At 41.1% G+C, this 14680-nt stretch overlaps 1 protein-coding gene across 3 annotated transcripts in view; it reads left to right on the forward strand.

Moving 5' to 3' along the window:
* MRTFB (myocardin related transcription factor B) overlaps nucleotides 1–7583 on the forward strand; it is a 90811-nt gene extending 83228 nt beyond the window's left edge. For all 3 annotated transcript variants that reach the window (XM_033166529.1, XM_033166528.1, XM_033166531.1), the window contains 5 exons: nucleotides 1236–1379; nucleotides 2389–2544; nucleotides 4644–4781; nucleotides 5713–5773; nucleotides 6925–7583. In XM_033166529.1, coding sequence (XP_033022420.1) covers nucleotides 1236–1379; nucleotides 2389–2544; nucleotides 4644–4781; nucleotides 5713–5773; nucleotides 6925–7460 — 1035 coding nt within the window. In that variant the 3' untranslated portion in view covers nucleotides 7461–7583. The remainder of the gene's footprint in view (nucleotides 1–1235; nucleotides 1380–2388; nucleotides 2545–4643; nucleotides 4782–5712; nucleotides 5774–6924) is intronic.
* Nucleotides 7584–14680: the final 7097 nt, after the last annotated feature.

Here is a 14680-nt window from a genome sequence, read left to right on the forward strand (position 1 = left end):
TGGCTGACAGAATTAGATTATTAATCCATTCTGTTATTACTATAATAATAGTTGTTCTTCTGAACAGCTTGCCATAAAACATAATAAGAGAAATTATCATGTGCCTAGATGGATGCAAGACATAAAATGTTCCACATATACAAATTCAGGGATTTTCAAAAAAGAATGAAAGAAAAAGACACTTTCTTGCAATGTGTATAACTGTAAGTGGCACCAGCACACCTTTTCGGGATTTCTCAAGAAGTGCCTGGTGGACTGGTGCTAAAATAGGCAGTGATGTCAGTTAGAAAATTCATTTCAAAGAGACTTGGATTGACCAACTCACTCTCCTTCCCATATTTTTTCTAGAGCAGGGTTAATGATCACATGCACACCTTGGAATGCTCCTCTCAAGTGAGTGTTTAATAAAAAATGCATAATTTTGGCTTCACTCATTGTTTCCCTTATCTCTAAAAGATGCCTCTAGTCATCTGAAGGAAGAAGGCATAGCTCAGTGGTAGAGCACATGCCCAGTTTGATGTGCGCCTTTCAAGTAATCTAAAAGGATCTCCAGTAAGTGGGATGAGAGATGCATTTGTAGAATGCCTTGGAGAGCTGCTACTTAGCACAGACAGTACCAGGCCAGATGGGCCGGTGGTTTGGCTCAGTTTTAGATATATTTATACGTCTCTTGTGTCAGGTCAAGATGGAGGGATGCAACTGAAATAGATAATTGCATCACACACAAACACACACACACACACACACACACACACACACACACACACACCTGTAGCACATATACAGGCAGCAAGCATCGCTTGCTTCTTCCCTCTAAAAGCTGCAAAACCGCTTTACAGAGCCACACTGACCATGACTCTTTCTCATGCTGAACAGGACAGTGAGGTTTAACTTAACAAGAGTTGTTGTGGTTGTTGCGTTTACCATGCAGCTCTTAATTTTCCTTTCAGCTTTCTGTTCTGCAGCTCTCAAGGCCCACTATGACATCACAGAAGCCAAGCCAATTGAAGCCACAGTGGTCATAACACCTGTCTGTCCATAAAGTAGCATTTGCTACTCATGGGCTGTGAACATGCAAACCCACCATCTTCCTTAGCACTGTGTTTAGATACTTCAGGAGGACTTGATGTCAAACATTTAAAGATTCATTATAACATCCCTGGGTATCTTTATTTATGCAAATAGTCCAGCTGTGTCCTTTACTGCGAAATCAAGCCATACTCTTTCTCCTGTAGGCCCAGCCACAGTCTGGCATTCCAGCCATGGCACAAGTATCTACTTCTGCTTTGTCCCAGAAAGTACCACAGATGCACTCTTCAGCATCCAAAGAAAATGCTTCCCCACAGCATGTGCTTGGTCACACCCCACAAAACAGACAGGTTGGTGAATTATGAATACAGATAGACTGCATACTGTCAGTGGAACTATTTACTTTTCTGCTTCCTAACTAAAAGTATGTGATACTCCTTAAAGTAGGATATAGCATTGAATAGGATTCATAAATTGTTATTACATTTCTCTGATTCTTAGGTTAGAATTTTTCCTCGTATAAAAATATTAGCATAATTATCACCAAAATGCTTGAATGGAAGTAATTATTTCAGGGTTGTTGTTGTTGTTGTTGTTTTTAAAAAATAAATCAGTTGTGAAATGTACTACAACCTGTTATTGTTTCTTCTGAAAATGGCTATGCTAAATTAAATCACACAGCAATGCGTAATTCTCTAAACTGCCTTAGCATTTTCAAATATAAGGCAAACATACATTTCTGTCCCATTTGGTGAGCATTTTGGGTTCATTAGAGAGAAATGGTAGCACTTCATTGAGTTTCTTCTGTTTAATAGGAAATGTGCAATACCACACCTCATTCATTTTACTGAAGTGTATGCAGGAGAAGCTACTAGGACATTGCTACTACAAAAAAGCCTATGGCTGCAATCTTACATCCAACACAAATAGGGCAGGGTGTGAAATGCCCCCAATGTACTCCTTGCTTGGTGTTCCACTACTCTGCTGAACTTGTATCTCCATAGGACCACCCCTCCATGACAGGACTAGCCAACATGGGGCCCTTCAGAAGTTGTTGAACTACAGCTCCCATCTTTCCTTACAATTTGTCTTGCTGACTGGGGCTGTTGGGAGTTGTAGACCAGGAACATCTGGCAGGCATCACCAAAGGTTGGCTACAACTGCCTTGTTAAGGAAGGCCTTTGTACTTTCTCCACTTCAGTGATATTGCGCACTAGAGCATTTTATTCAATTTAAGATTTAATGTTATTATTGTTGGCCACACTAGGAGCTGCTTGATTGTTATTGTACACCATGCTCCTTTTACTTGAAGAAAAATGGCATGCATGAGTTTTAAATACATACATTTTGTTTTTACAGATATTTCCTCCTACCTCACCAAATACAGTATTTTCCTATCAGAATCAGTCTGTGACAACTCTACAGCAACCTTTGTTTAGTCAGACAGCAAATACCACTGTTCACTCAGGGAACCAGGTGCCCTTGGTGCAAAATGGACCCAGTGCTCCTCAGAAGGTATATTCATTTTATTTATTCAGTTACTAACTTATTTCAAGTATTTATTAACTTGCCATTAAGCCAAAAAGAAGTTCCTGAAACAGCTTGCAAAGATCAGGAATAAGTCAGTCCCTGCCTTTAGGCTTACAATCTAAAAGATGCAAAACAAAAGGAAAAGAGATCGGGAGGGATTAGTGGGGAAGCAAACTCAGACACTGCTTCTTAGTTACAAAGGACATAAGATAACCAGGAGGAGGACCTGGAGGTTTCTGGTCTCTCGATTTAGCAGCTGCCTTTGATGCAGCTTGATGTAATAGCTTATACTTTGTTCCCCTACCCTAGAATACAGTATATATGGTGTGGTGTAGTGGTTAAGAGTGGTAGACTCGTAATCTGGGGAACCGGGTTCGTGTCTCCGCTCCTCCATATGCAGCTGCTGGGTGACCTTGGGCTAGTCACACTTCTTTGAAGTCTCTCAGCCCCATTCACCTCACAGAGTGTTTGTTGTGGGGGAGGAAGGGAAAGGAGAATGTTAGCCGCTTTGAGACTCCTTTGGGTAGTGAAAAGCGGGATATCAAATCCAAACTCTTCTTCTTCTTCTTCTTCTTCTTCTTCTTCTTCTTCTTCTTCTTCTTCTTCTTCTTCTTCTTCTTCTTCTTCTTGGAGGTTGCTAGAGTAACATATTTGAGGCACTGTGACCATGGCATAAAATTAAGGAGGCACCCTCTCTTTTTGACCTGAGAAACTTTTAAATATCAAAACAACTTCCAGACAAGATGGGGCCACATTTAAATGATAGGGTTGTCTCCAAAGTTAATCCTACTCAGAAACAAGTGGGCACGACTAATGCTGGTGCATTCATTTCAGCAGGTGTATTGTATATGACACTTAGTCAGATTCAACCCTAAATGCCATAGGCTACTCTTACTGCGCAGTCATATAAAGGGAAGTTGTTCTTTATGTGCACTTTTCATTTCCAGTAGATTAATGGAGATGACGTACAAGGTGCTAAATTAGCACACAGGGGCGTTCCTAGCCCCTTGGCCGCCCGGGGCGGGAAGCCAAGAGGCACCCCTGGGGGCGGGGCATCGTGACGTGTGCGTGCGTCATGACGCACGTTCACAGCGCGACGCCACGCCCCCAGGAAAAAAGGAAGGAACGTAGCAGGCGCTTGAGAGCGCCCGCTTTGCTCCCCCCCTTCCCTTTCGGCTTCTTTCAGTGCCGAAAGGGGAGGAAAAAAAAGGAAGCGAAGCGGCGCGTTTAAGCGCCGGCTTTGCTTCCCTGGACCCTGCCCGCTTTCTCTTTCGGCAGGGAAGGGGGGGAGCAAAGCGGGCGCTTAAACGCGCCGCTTTGCTTCCTTTTTCTCTCCCCTTTCGGCGCCGAAAGAAGCCAAAAGGGAAAGGGGGGGAGCAAAGCCGGCGCTTAAACGCGCCGCTTTGCTTCCTTTTTTTCGCCTCTTTCGGCGCTGGCTGGGCTGCAGAATCACAGCCTAGCCAGCACCGAAAGGGGAGAAAAAAAGGAAGCAAAGCAGCGCGTTTAAGCGCCCGCTTTGCTTCCCCCCCTTCCCTTTCGGCTTCTTTCAGCGCCGAAAGGGGAGGAAAAAAGGAAGCAAAGCGGCGCGTTTAAGCGCCGGCTTTGCTCCCCCCCTTCTCTTTCGGCCGCCGTTCGTTCCGTCGCCCCGGGAGCAGCAGCACCGCACACACTGTGCGCTGCTGCTCCCACGGTGACGGAGTGAGCAGCGGTGCGTGGGGGTGACAAGCAGCGGCCCCTCCTGCCACTCCCCACGCACCACCGGTCACCCCGGGAGCAGCAGCGCTGCACAGACGGGGTGCTCGCTCGGCCGAGCGAGCACCCCTTCCGTGCAGCGCTGCTGCTCCCGGGGTGACGGAGGGAGCGGCGGCGCGTGGGAGTGGCGGGAGGGGCCGCCGCTTGTCACCCCCACGCACCGCTTATCACCCTGTCACTGGGGGCTACCGCCCCTACCGCCCCTCCCCTACGACGCCCCTGTTAGCACATAAAGGAAAGTGATGTGGAATCGTGGATTTCTGTAGAGATGCTGTTTGAGAACCGTCTGCTGCCACAAATATTTGCTGACTGTTTGCCATTGTTTCACACAGCTGGCCTCCCAGTCTCAACCCCAACAGTACATTTTGCAGCAATCTTTGTTCAGCAATTCAATAACTAAGGCAAAAGACCCTCCACGCTATGAAGAAGCCATCAAACAGACCCGCAGTTTGCAGGCTTCTCAACGAGAGGTAAGATGTATGCAGGAATGCAACAACTTGACATGTTTCACTGTTCTACACAGAATAATCACATTCAACTTTCTGTACATCTTTCTGTAAGGAGCAGCCATGGGGAGATTAAGGGAGACACATTCCCCCTCCCCACACTTTTAAAACTGTAACTATCAGAGTTTTGCCTTACTTTCGGCTTTCTTCCCCTCTTTAGTAGGCTGAAAGTTTCAAAGCCCTCATATTCTCTGATCATCATTCTTCATTGGCTGTCTGCTAGCAGCCTAATCCAGCCAAGATCACATCATTAGCATGTACCTAGGACTGAATAATATCTAAGTAAGGGGACAACTGTCATGCTCTTTTGCACCATGGTAGCTGTAATGAGTGAAGAAGGCTTTCTCTGTATTCTGTACCCTGTGTGTTGATTTATGCCTATTAGAGCATTCTTCCCATGCCTGCAGTTGTGTAGTACACCTTTCTCCAGAAACAGTGATTATCTTAATTCTTAGCAGAATAGCTGCTAATGATCCTACAGCACATTCTTATATGTGTATCCTCCCAACTAAATTCAGCAGTGTTTATTCCCAGGTAAGTGTGTAGCACTGCAACCTTAGTTGCATCAATCCTTTGGAAAAGTGTCCCAGATCTGCAAAATGTTGTCCTTTAGCTAGTAAAATTGTGTTAACTTAAATATGCATAAGCCTGTTCCTTCTTTGGAATAAAAAATGATATGAGATCTGTAATTGTTGAATTCTACTTTATTGATTTTTCTTTTCTTTTCCCTACACTGCTACTTGGTTGAATAATAAAATACATTTAAGAAAGAGCAAGTGGGATCACAAAAGCATCCTTATTTAGGTAGAAACATAGGGTGTGCGGCATATTTTATATTTTCATATTTTAGGGAAAGGTGTGTGACATAATGAAAAAAGAACTCTTTGTGTTACAGATTTCCAGTGTTCACAGCCAGCAAATGGATGACCTCTTTGATATTCTCATTAAAAGCGGAGGTGAGTCAGATTGAAATGGATCATATGGTAGAGAGAGCTTCCTATTCCTATTTTTGATTTAACAAGAACAGCTGACAGAGAGGGGTAGCACTGTGGGTTTGACGGCCCAGCTCTGGCTTTGCTGCTACTTACAAGGACAGGGTAGGGCAACAGCGAGGTTTGGGGTGGTGTGGGAATGCTGGATTGGCTCCACTTGTGCTGATGCCCTGCCTGCTCCTACATGGTCCTAGTAAGTGTAGTGACACTGGTACCAAGAGGCAGCTTCCCTTCCAATTTGCTGCTCTTGCTGTTTGGTATAGAGCAGGGAAGGTGGCCCTGTGGCCCTCCAGATGTTCATCTGTCCCAGATAGCATGGCCAGTGGTTAGGCAGAATGAGATGCAGTCTAACAACATGTTTTAAGACATATCGTCCTTATCTCTGCTCAAGACGGATTTTGCTGTGAGCATCCTTGAGAGTGACATTCATAAAAAGGGTGTCTCTTATTGGATTTCATGTTTGTTATTCAGCATAAAAAGGCAGCTCATTCTCAAAGTAATGTATTTTTAATATTTTGTTGGAAGCCGGCCTTAGTGGCTTGGGAAACCCAGCCAGATGGGTGGGGTTTAAATAATAAATTATTATTTTTTATTGACTGTCCAATAACATTTATCTACATCAGGTTGATAGTGGCCTAATATTTAACCAGTTAGTACAGAAAGTTATTGACAGTTTATTAACGATCAGTGGTTTACAGCATGAGCTCAGTTAATCAATTTGGAATCCACTGTGTTGAGTAGAGATCTTCTCCCTTTAGTCATTGCAATAATCTGTGAAAGTCTTGTAAAGAGTCTTAATGAGGACCTTCATTGAATCATTGAAATGAGAAGATAGCAGGCAGTCTAAAAAGGGGGTGGCTATTTGACTCCTTTGGGTAACATAGGTTTTGCAGCACATGTCTTCAGTCATGTTGATAGTTGTACAAACATTAGCTTGATAACTTAATTATCTCACAAGACTTAATTGTATAAATAATTTACCACTTTCAAATTAATTGTATCATAAGCATAAATTTATTGCTACAGTGGTGCACCCAAATGAGTAAGGTTTTTTTTTCTTTATATGTAATAAATAAACTATCTTACTGATTTATCTCTCATTGCCTTTTATGCAGAGATTTCTCTGCCTACCAAGGAAGAACCTTCTCTGATTTCCAAAATGAGACCCGTTACTGCCAATATCACCACAATGCCAGTGAACACAGTGGTGTCTCGTCCGCCACCACAAGTCCAAATGGCCCCTCCTCTCTCCTTAGAACCAACAAGCAATTTCTCTGTATCTCTGGAGAACCAGCTAGAAGCCCTCTTGGAAGGAACTCTGCCTTCAGGAAATGGAATGCCTCATCTGGCAAGCAGTAGTGAGGACAGAGAGTCTTTCTCTCTAATTGAGGACCTTCAAAATGACCTCCTTAACCACTCTGGCATATTAGATCACTCGCAGTCACCTATGGAAACAACAGATTCTCAATTCACTGCTTCTAATTCCTGTTTATCTCTTGATCTTCCGGACACAAATTTAGACAACATGGAGTGGCTAGACATTACCATGCCAAATGCTTCTTCAGGATTAACTCCTCTCAGCTCAACTGCCCCAAGTATGTTTTCAACAGATTTTCTTGACCCACAAGATCTACAGTTGCACTGGGATTAACTAAAAAGGCACAGCCTACTTGACCACGGTTTTTAAAGATCCATTTACAATATAGGTCCATTATTTCACTTTCCTTGTTTTCAGGGTAATCTTGAAAATTATCTTTAGGGTGTAAAAACAAAAAAAATGTTCCGCAGACAAAAAGCATGATTCCCCCCCACCCATGTAAATCAGTTAAGGAGAGGGGGAGAGTGAGATTGGATCTTAATTCATGTAGCTGGGATAAGTCATAATAAAACTGCACCTGACTGTTGCTATAGACAGCCTGAGCCAAGCTTAAGCTGCCTTGTCAAAGCTCTGGCTAAGTTAAAGAAAACTGATGGGATTTGGTGAAAGATTGAAGTTGGCTATATTTGGACTGCTTCATGAGTTTAAAAAGTCTTGAGCTAATACTTTAGGGCTACCACATTTAGTCATTTTAATTGGCTAGGCTGAAATGGTGACTTTGATTAGTTGAGCATCAAAACAAGTACCCCCCCCCCTCAATTGAAGTTATTTAAAAAAAAAAACTCTGCTCATAGGAAGCACCATCTTAGGAATTCCCCTTCCCCAATTATGTGACAAATGAAATGCCTCTTCTAAGATGATGCCTGCTGCAACATGTGTGTGCATCATTAAAAACAAAGGAAATATATGCTTTGGTCTTGACAACTATTGGTTTTCTCCTATGCAAATGTATGATTATTTATTAGGTTAATTAAGTAAGGCTGTAATCCTTCATGGGGAATCAATCCTGCTGAATTTAGTGAGACTTACTTCTGAATAAATATTGTTTGGATTATGTTATAAGTAATCAAGTAAAACTCAAAATTAATCAGCTAAGATTTCTTTGGCCAGAGCCTTATTTAATTTTCACCCAGAAGAAATATAGGAAATGCAGAGGCACATACATTAAAAACGCAGTGAGGTGTGTGTTTTGCCCTCTATATGTTGACAACAAATACAGTAGTTATTTGCATAATTACAACCAATTTTACTTCTCTTATTTTATGTAGGATATCATACAGGCAGATTAAGATGCAGAACAATTTGCTTTCATTTGTTGGGTGTTCACAAGCTATTTGGCAATTAAAATGCATGAATTTGGATCCAAGTGTGCCCTTGCATATGCAGAAGACATCTTCCATTTGTAAAAAGGGATATTTTACACTTTGTTCTAGAATGTTTCTAGAGAAAAAATGAAACTAAATCGAAAGAACTTGAATAAGAAGAGCTTATTGCAAGTGTTTATGGAACACTCTTACTAGCTGTTTCCTTTCCCCTCATAATTCTTTGAATCCAGCCCATACGCTGGCTTAATGTTAACACATTCAGAATTAACAAAAATCCATGTTTCCAGATCCAAATTCAGAACTATCATTGTCTTTTATATTAGGTCCAAAATTTAAATTACAAGAACACCGTGAATGAGAAATGTACCCCCGTATGTGTTTGCCTCCTTTTAAAATATCTGAATTTTCCACTTTGGAAATATTTTAAGTGAACACGTAACAGCGTGAATGACAGTCACGCAGAGGAGTTACCCGTCCCCTGCTGCCTGAGCCGTCTAACTGGAAATGCCAGGGGTTGAACCTGGGACCTTCTGCATGCAAAGCATGTGCTCTGCCACTTATCTTTAGCTGATCATTTGTTTGGCAGGAAGAACAAGGGATATTACAGTATAGCTAGCCATGTATTGTTCTTGAATGTCTCTGGATTAGCGCCCTAGAATTAAAAAAAAACTGTAGAGTTGGACGATACCTCAAGGGTCATCTAGTCCAACCCCCTGCACTGAAGGAATCCCAACATGCAGTTCCCCATCCAATTTGAAACCATACTGGACCCTGCTTAGCTATGCAAAGCGGTTAGCAGTTTTATTGCTGCACCACTTGTATTTGCAGTACTTCTTCTAAGGCAACAAAAACTACAATCATTCTACAAGGGTTGTGGATTTCAATGAAACTCAAATGAGAAAATAATATTTATTGTATGGTAGCCTTTTTCAGAGCAAGGTTACTTTTTCATACAAATCGCAGCATAATACTTAAACTTCTTTAGAAAATTATCAGAATTTTAATGTTCATTACCCATAACATTTGAGCCTGCATTTATGACCCTGTTTTGTTAAAAAACAAAACTTGTGAATCGCTTAGAATTGACAGACACAAGGATCACTGATAACGAGTACAGTTGAGTGAACTCATATCTGCATAGCTTGGTTTATTCAGTGTGCAGTATTTTGAGCCAATTTCACATTGAGATTGCGTATTTGCAATTTATTTTCTCTTAAAGCCACAACTGTGAAGATGCCAATTTAGACAGTGTGGTTTAGAGTTAACATGGGCTTTCACATTGTAGAAAATATTAGTAATGTCAGGGTAGCTTCACACCAAAAATCAAAATTAAAATTAATCTGGGACCTATGTTTGGGAGAATATTCTTATGCCACTTTGCCTGCCATAGGTTACTCGAGGGTAATATTCAGCAGTTGGATACAGTTGAAGCACTAGCCTTGTATTTCAACACTAGTGTGGTAAGCTATATACAAGAAGGAATTTCATGCAGACGAGTGAATGAGCAGGTCTATGCAGAAGGGATAGAGCACTCCTTCCTCTGCAACCAGCATAGGAATGAGAATAGGAAAAGGTGTATAGAGAGATCACATATCTTCAACTTTACCATTCCGCTTCGCCATCTTTGGATGGAAGCTAATCTTTTGAGGTGCTGAGTATCTCCCAGTGAGATGTCAAGTTTCATTTTCTCCCAAAAAGTCAGTTTGAGTTAAGATGCTTAGAATTCTGATGGAACCTATTCTGGGTATAGTGGTATCACCTATGACATTTAAGCTCCACACTGCTGTAAGGAAGTATGTTTCCTGTGATGTGCCGTATACAATGTCATAGACCAAAGGAGATAGTAAAAAGATGCAGACTGTTTTTTGTACCTTGTATTCAAAATGTTGCAGAGCCGAATAGGTATAAATACAAAGTTTTTGGCACGGCCAAAATTCAAAGAGAAGCTGAGTACATGCAAGAACCAGGCAGGAAAGCCTGCTGTCAAATAGGCAAGCCACCATTCAGTTTAACAGGCAACTTGCCTTTTCAGCAATGAGAGCTGATGCAAAGGAAGCTCTGTCTGCATGTGTCGTTCCCATTTGTGTGCATCTCTTTGGATCCTGGCACTAGGACAAAGGGGCAAAGGCCATAACAACCTAGCGAGCAACTGGTTACTTGTGGTATTGATGCAACAGCTTATATCATCAGGTTCATATGCTATAGCTGTGCTTCACAAACTTTTTGAAGTGGGGACCTACCTGTAAACATTTAGAGCTTTTGTGGGCACCCACTTATAAACTAATTCCACCTTTTGTGCCCTACTTTCTCTCTCATTTTTCCAATCTTAAATTCAGTTCTCCACGTTTCCACATTGGTTGCGAATTTTCCCCACACCCTGCAAAAAAAATCATCAACATTTTAACGTGATTTCCCCCAAAAATGAACGTTTGTATGCAACTTTGCCTAATATTTTTTTTTTGCAATTCAATGTTCCCTAGTAATGCATTTTTGAATGTTATTTTCATGAACACATCCATTTTTATGCAGACTTTACCCTAGTGTATGCATTTTTGTACACATGGCAGGAGAACTGCATCGCAAAATTCAGAGAAGTGCAAATTTCTTAGGATGGCTTAGTTTCGGTTCATGTATTGTTTCAGAAAGTGTGAATTAGGTATATCGGGCCTTAAATGCGAAGCAAATCAAATTTCTCCCCTTTCCCTACTTTTGACTCACAGTTTGAGAAGCACTTTGCTACAGCTAGTAAGCAACAACTTATATCATCAGATTAATCTACTATCTTCCTTGGTTTAGAACGTGCCACAGTTAAGCCAGTTTGTTTCCATGGTGCCTCAGATCTTTTTCTCATCATATCGCTACAGTCTGACTGGGCTACTCTTGGCCAGTTGGCAGACTGTATGTAAATATAGCTGAAAATTGACAATTATGTGTGATGCTGCACTGCACAAATATTTCACGCTTAGTGTGCTATCCAAGCCACTGGAGCATGTGCAACAAGGAACACCTCCCCCCCCCAACCAAATCCTTTCAGGTGTATGATAACCAGTGCAGAACTTTCTTCTACAAAATCATTAAGGGATCATGAAATGTTTGTAATAAAAGTATTTATTTTTTAGGGTAGGAATGCGTGATATTTTCTGTGCATTTCAGAATAGAGCTTTATTATAAAACATTTCTAAATAATGGTTTGCTTTTGATCATACGTTCTGAGATGTGCCGCCTATTGTACTATATTTACCACTTGTATGTGAACCTGGTATTTGTGAAAAGGGGTTATATATATATATATTGTATATATATAAAGTTGCTTGGGTATCTTTTGTGCACTTGACAATTTTTTTGTAACACAATATCTTTAAAATATCCTTATCTTTAACAGATGACTTGGTCCTGTGACTGTCACTGCTAGCGTAGTCTATTTCAGTGCAGATTTGCAATGTTTATAGAAGTGCTAAAGGTGTCCTATTTGCTTCAGTTGCAGATACATTGCGTTCACATGTTTCTTTGTCCTAGTTTCTTTATTTTTGAGAGTGGCCCACTTATGGGAACTTGAGGATCTCCCTGCTTTGGCAGCTTTTGCCATCTGGAATGTATATTTTGGAGCCTCAATTGCTGTGGAAGCTGCTGTGGCAGAAATTCCATTTTCTCCTGTTGTGCGCAATACATTCTCATGAGTCAGTGCTGTGAAACTGAAAAGTGGAAAAAGAATACATGTGGATCAGCCCAAGCCCCACTGACAGCAAAGAATGCCAGAGAATTCTGACAAAAACAGAAATGGAATCAGAAATTGCCACTGTTCTCTTTTACTCATCCAATGCCTGGAACGGAAATCCTTCCAGTGCATATTATTGGTATTCCTTGTTGCTGTTTCAGTCCGCAAAGGACATGTACTTGATTATGCCCCAGTCCCCATCTGCATTTCCTTTACATAGAAATGATCAGGGTAGAATGACATACAGGCAACTCCCAATTTATGTGGGGGTTACGTTCCCCAGGCACTGCGTGTTTAAGTGAAATGGCGTATATTTGAAACACCATTGATAAATCCTGCACACACCTGGTTCTGCCCCTTTTTTGTGACTTTTGGGGTCACTTCTGGGTTCAACGCAATCGCGCACATAGCAGGTTACCTGTTGTGACAATATATAACTTATGTAGTTTACCTAATTATGTAAATTAAGTAAGTTATGTAATTTTGCCTCAGCAGGTGTGTTCTGGGCAGAATGGAATGGAATGAATGGATGGATGGATGGAATAGAAAATGATGCCTTCTTAACATCCCTACTGTTCTTGATTTAACTGTACATAGGCTGTCAGTGTAATCCCAAGTTAGCTGCTATTCCACATCTTTCTGGATGAGCAAATGCTTTAATGAGGGGAGGCTAATGCATGGCAGTATTAAATGTCACATTTTGAAAATCAAAATGGAACTGCACTGTCATATTGATGAGAAATCATCGTTGCCAGTTCCATCCCTACCTACCCCATGTTCCTTTCAAACAAGTACGCTGAACAAAGAAATTACAAAGATGTAAACTATGATTTCAGCCTGTTTATTCCAGTTGAGGGGAAATCCATTTTTTTCAGCTCAGAGAGACTTAAGAAGCTTACTCAATGCTGCAACACATTTTGCAGTGTATTCAGTGGCATAAAGTTGTGACAAATCTCAGCAGATATCTTATTTAACTGCATCTTGATGTTCGACAGGCATTCTGCTCTGGTGTTGCCTGCAGCACAGTGCAGAATGTGAATGAACTAATGTGTAAACTTTGGCTAAACATCTGGCAAATGCCATGATAATTACAAGGAGGGATTCAACAATGAAAGTGCAGTGACCTGTAATGGTGACATGTATGTTTTTCTAATGAAACCAGGAAACCAGCATTTTTACATTTTTTAGTTTTGCGCATGATGCAATTTAAAAAGACCCAGAGCCTTAAACAAGTGACAATGGGAAGAACCAAAGTATTGCTACTTCTACTGCCAAGGAGCACACCCTTTAATTGAGGGGTAATTGCAAGTCCTCCATCATGCCCCCACCTCAAGTTTTCTCCATGGACATATTTTGTTTTAAATTGAAGATGTATATATTTTTGAAGTTGCTTTTGTTTTGGTGTCTAGCAATACAGATTCCTTTAGTTGGTTGTGAAACTGAGCTAATAAGTGCCGACCCCCACGTAAGGAGTGGCACATCTCTTTCTTTATCTCATTGTATTGCTTGCAGTAGAAATTGTGCTTGGCATGATAGGTGTCTCTCTTCTTTTCATAGAAACAATTACGTCTTAGCATCTCACTTTATAGGAAAAAAGAGAAAACAGATACCGATTTGTACATGCCTCTTCATTTTAAATACTAGATTAAAGGGAAAAATAAACATATTATGGCAAGCAGAGCATCCTGTGGTGTGTTGCCTTTGTAAAAGAAACCAAGATGCCTTTGTATTTGCTGTTTGCACCCCTAAAATCAATTCCATGTGTTGATTTTTTTGCCATGTTTTGCACATTGTACTGTATATACGTATTGCATACTGTATTTTTATATGTGTAGTACCTTCAAGCATAAATTTTGTACATAGTGGCAATATTGTAGCTAAGGAGAAGATGTTTATCTCGGCAATTTTGCAATTTGTGTGTCAAAATAAACAAGTTAATATATGTGGTTGTCATCTGTGGAACTTGCTTGGCAGTAATCATCCCTTAAAATTTGGTGCCCCAATCCTACGCAGGTTCAGGCAGATGTTGAGTCCCACTGACAAGGCAGACATGTTGGCTGCTCAAGCCGTGGGTGGTGGAAGGTGGTGGGATCCAAGACCTACAAAAGAGCAAGCAAAGAGGAGCAAGAGGATTGAGAAACTGCCCTATGAGGAAAGATGACCGTGAGGCTTTTCAGTTTAGAGAAAACACGAGTAAAAGGAGACATGATAAAGGTGTATAAAAGGATACATGGCGTAGACAAAGTGGATAAACCTTTTTTTTCCTCGCTCGTAACATTTGAAGCTGAATGTTGGAAGAGACAAAATACTTCTTAATGCATAGTTAAACAATGGAATTTGCTCCCACAAGAGGCAGTAATAGCCAACTTGGATATCTTTAAAAGAGGATCAGACAGATTCATGGAGGATGAAGCTATCAGTGACTACTAGCTGGGATAGAAATGTTCAACTTT

The sequence above is a fragment of the Lacerta agilis genome, chromosome 13 (genome assembly GCF_009819535.1).
Source record: "Lacerta agilis isolate rLacAgi1 chromosome 13, rLacAgi1.pri, whole genome shotgun sequence".
Taxonomy (NCBI): Eukaryota; Metazoa; Chordata; class Lepidosauria; order Squamata; family Lacertidae; genus Lacerta; species Lacerta agilis.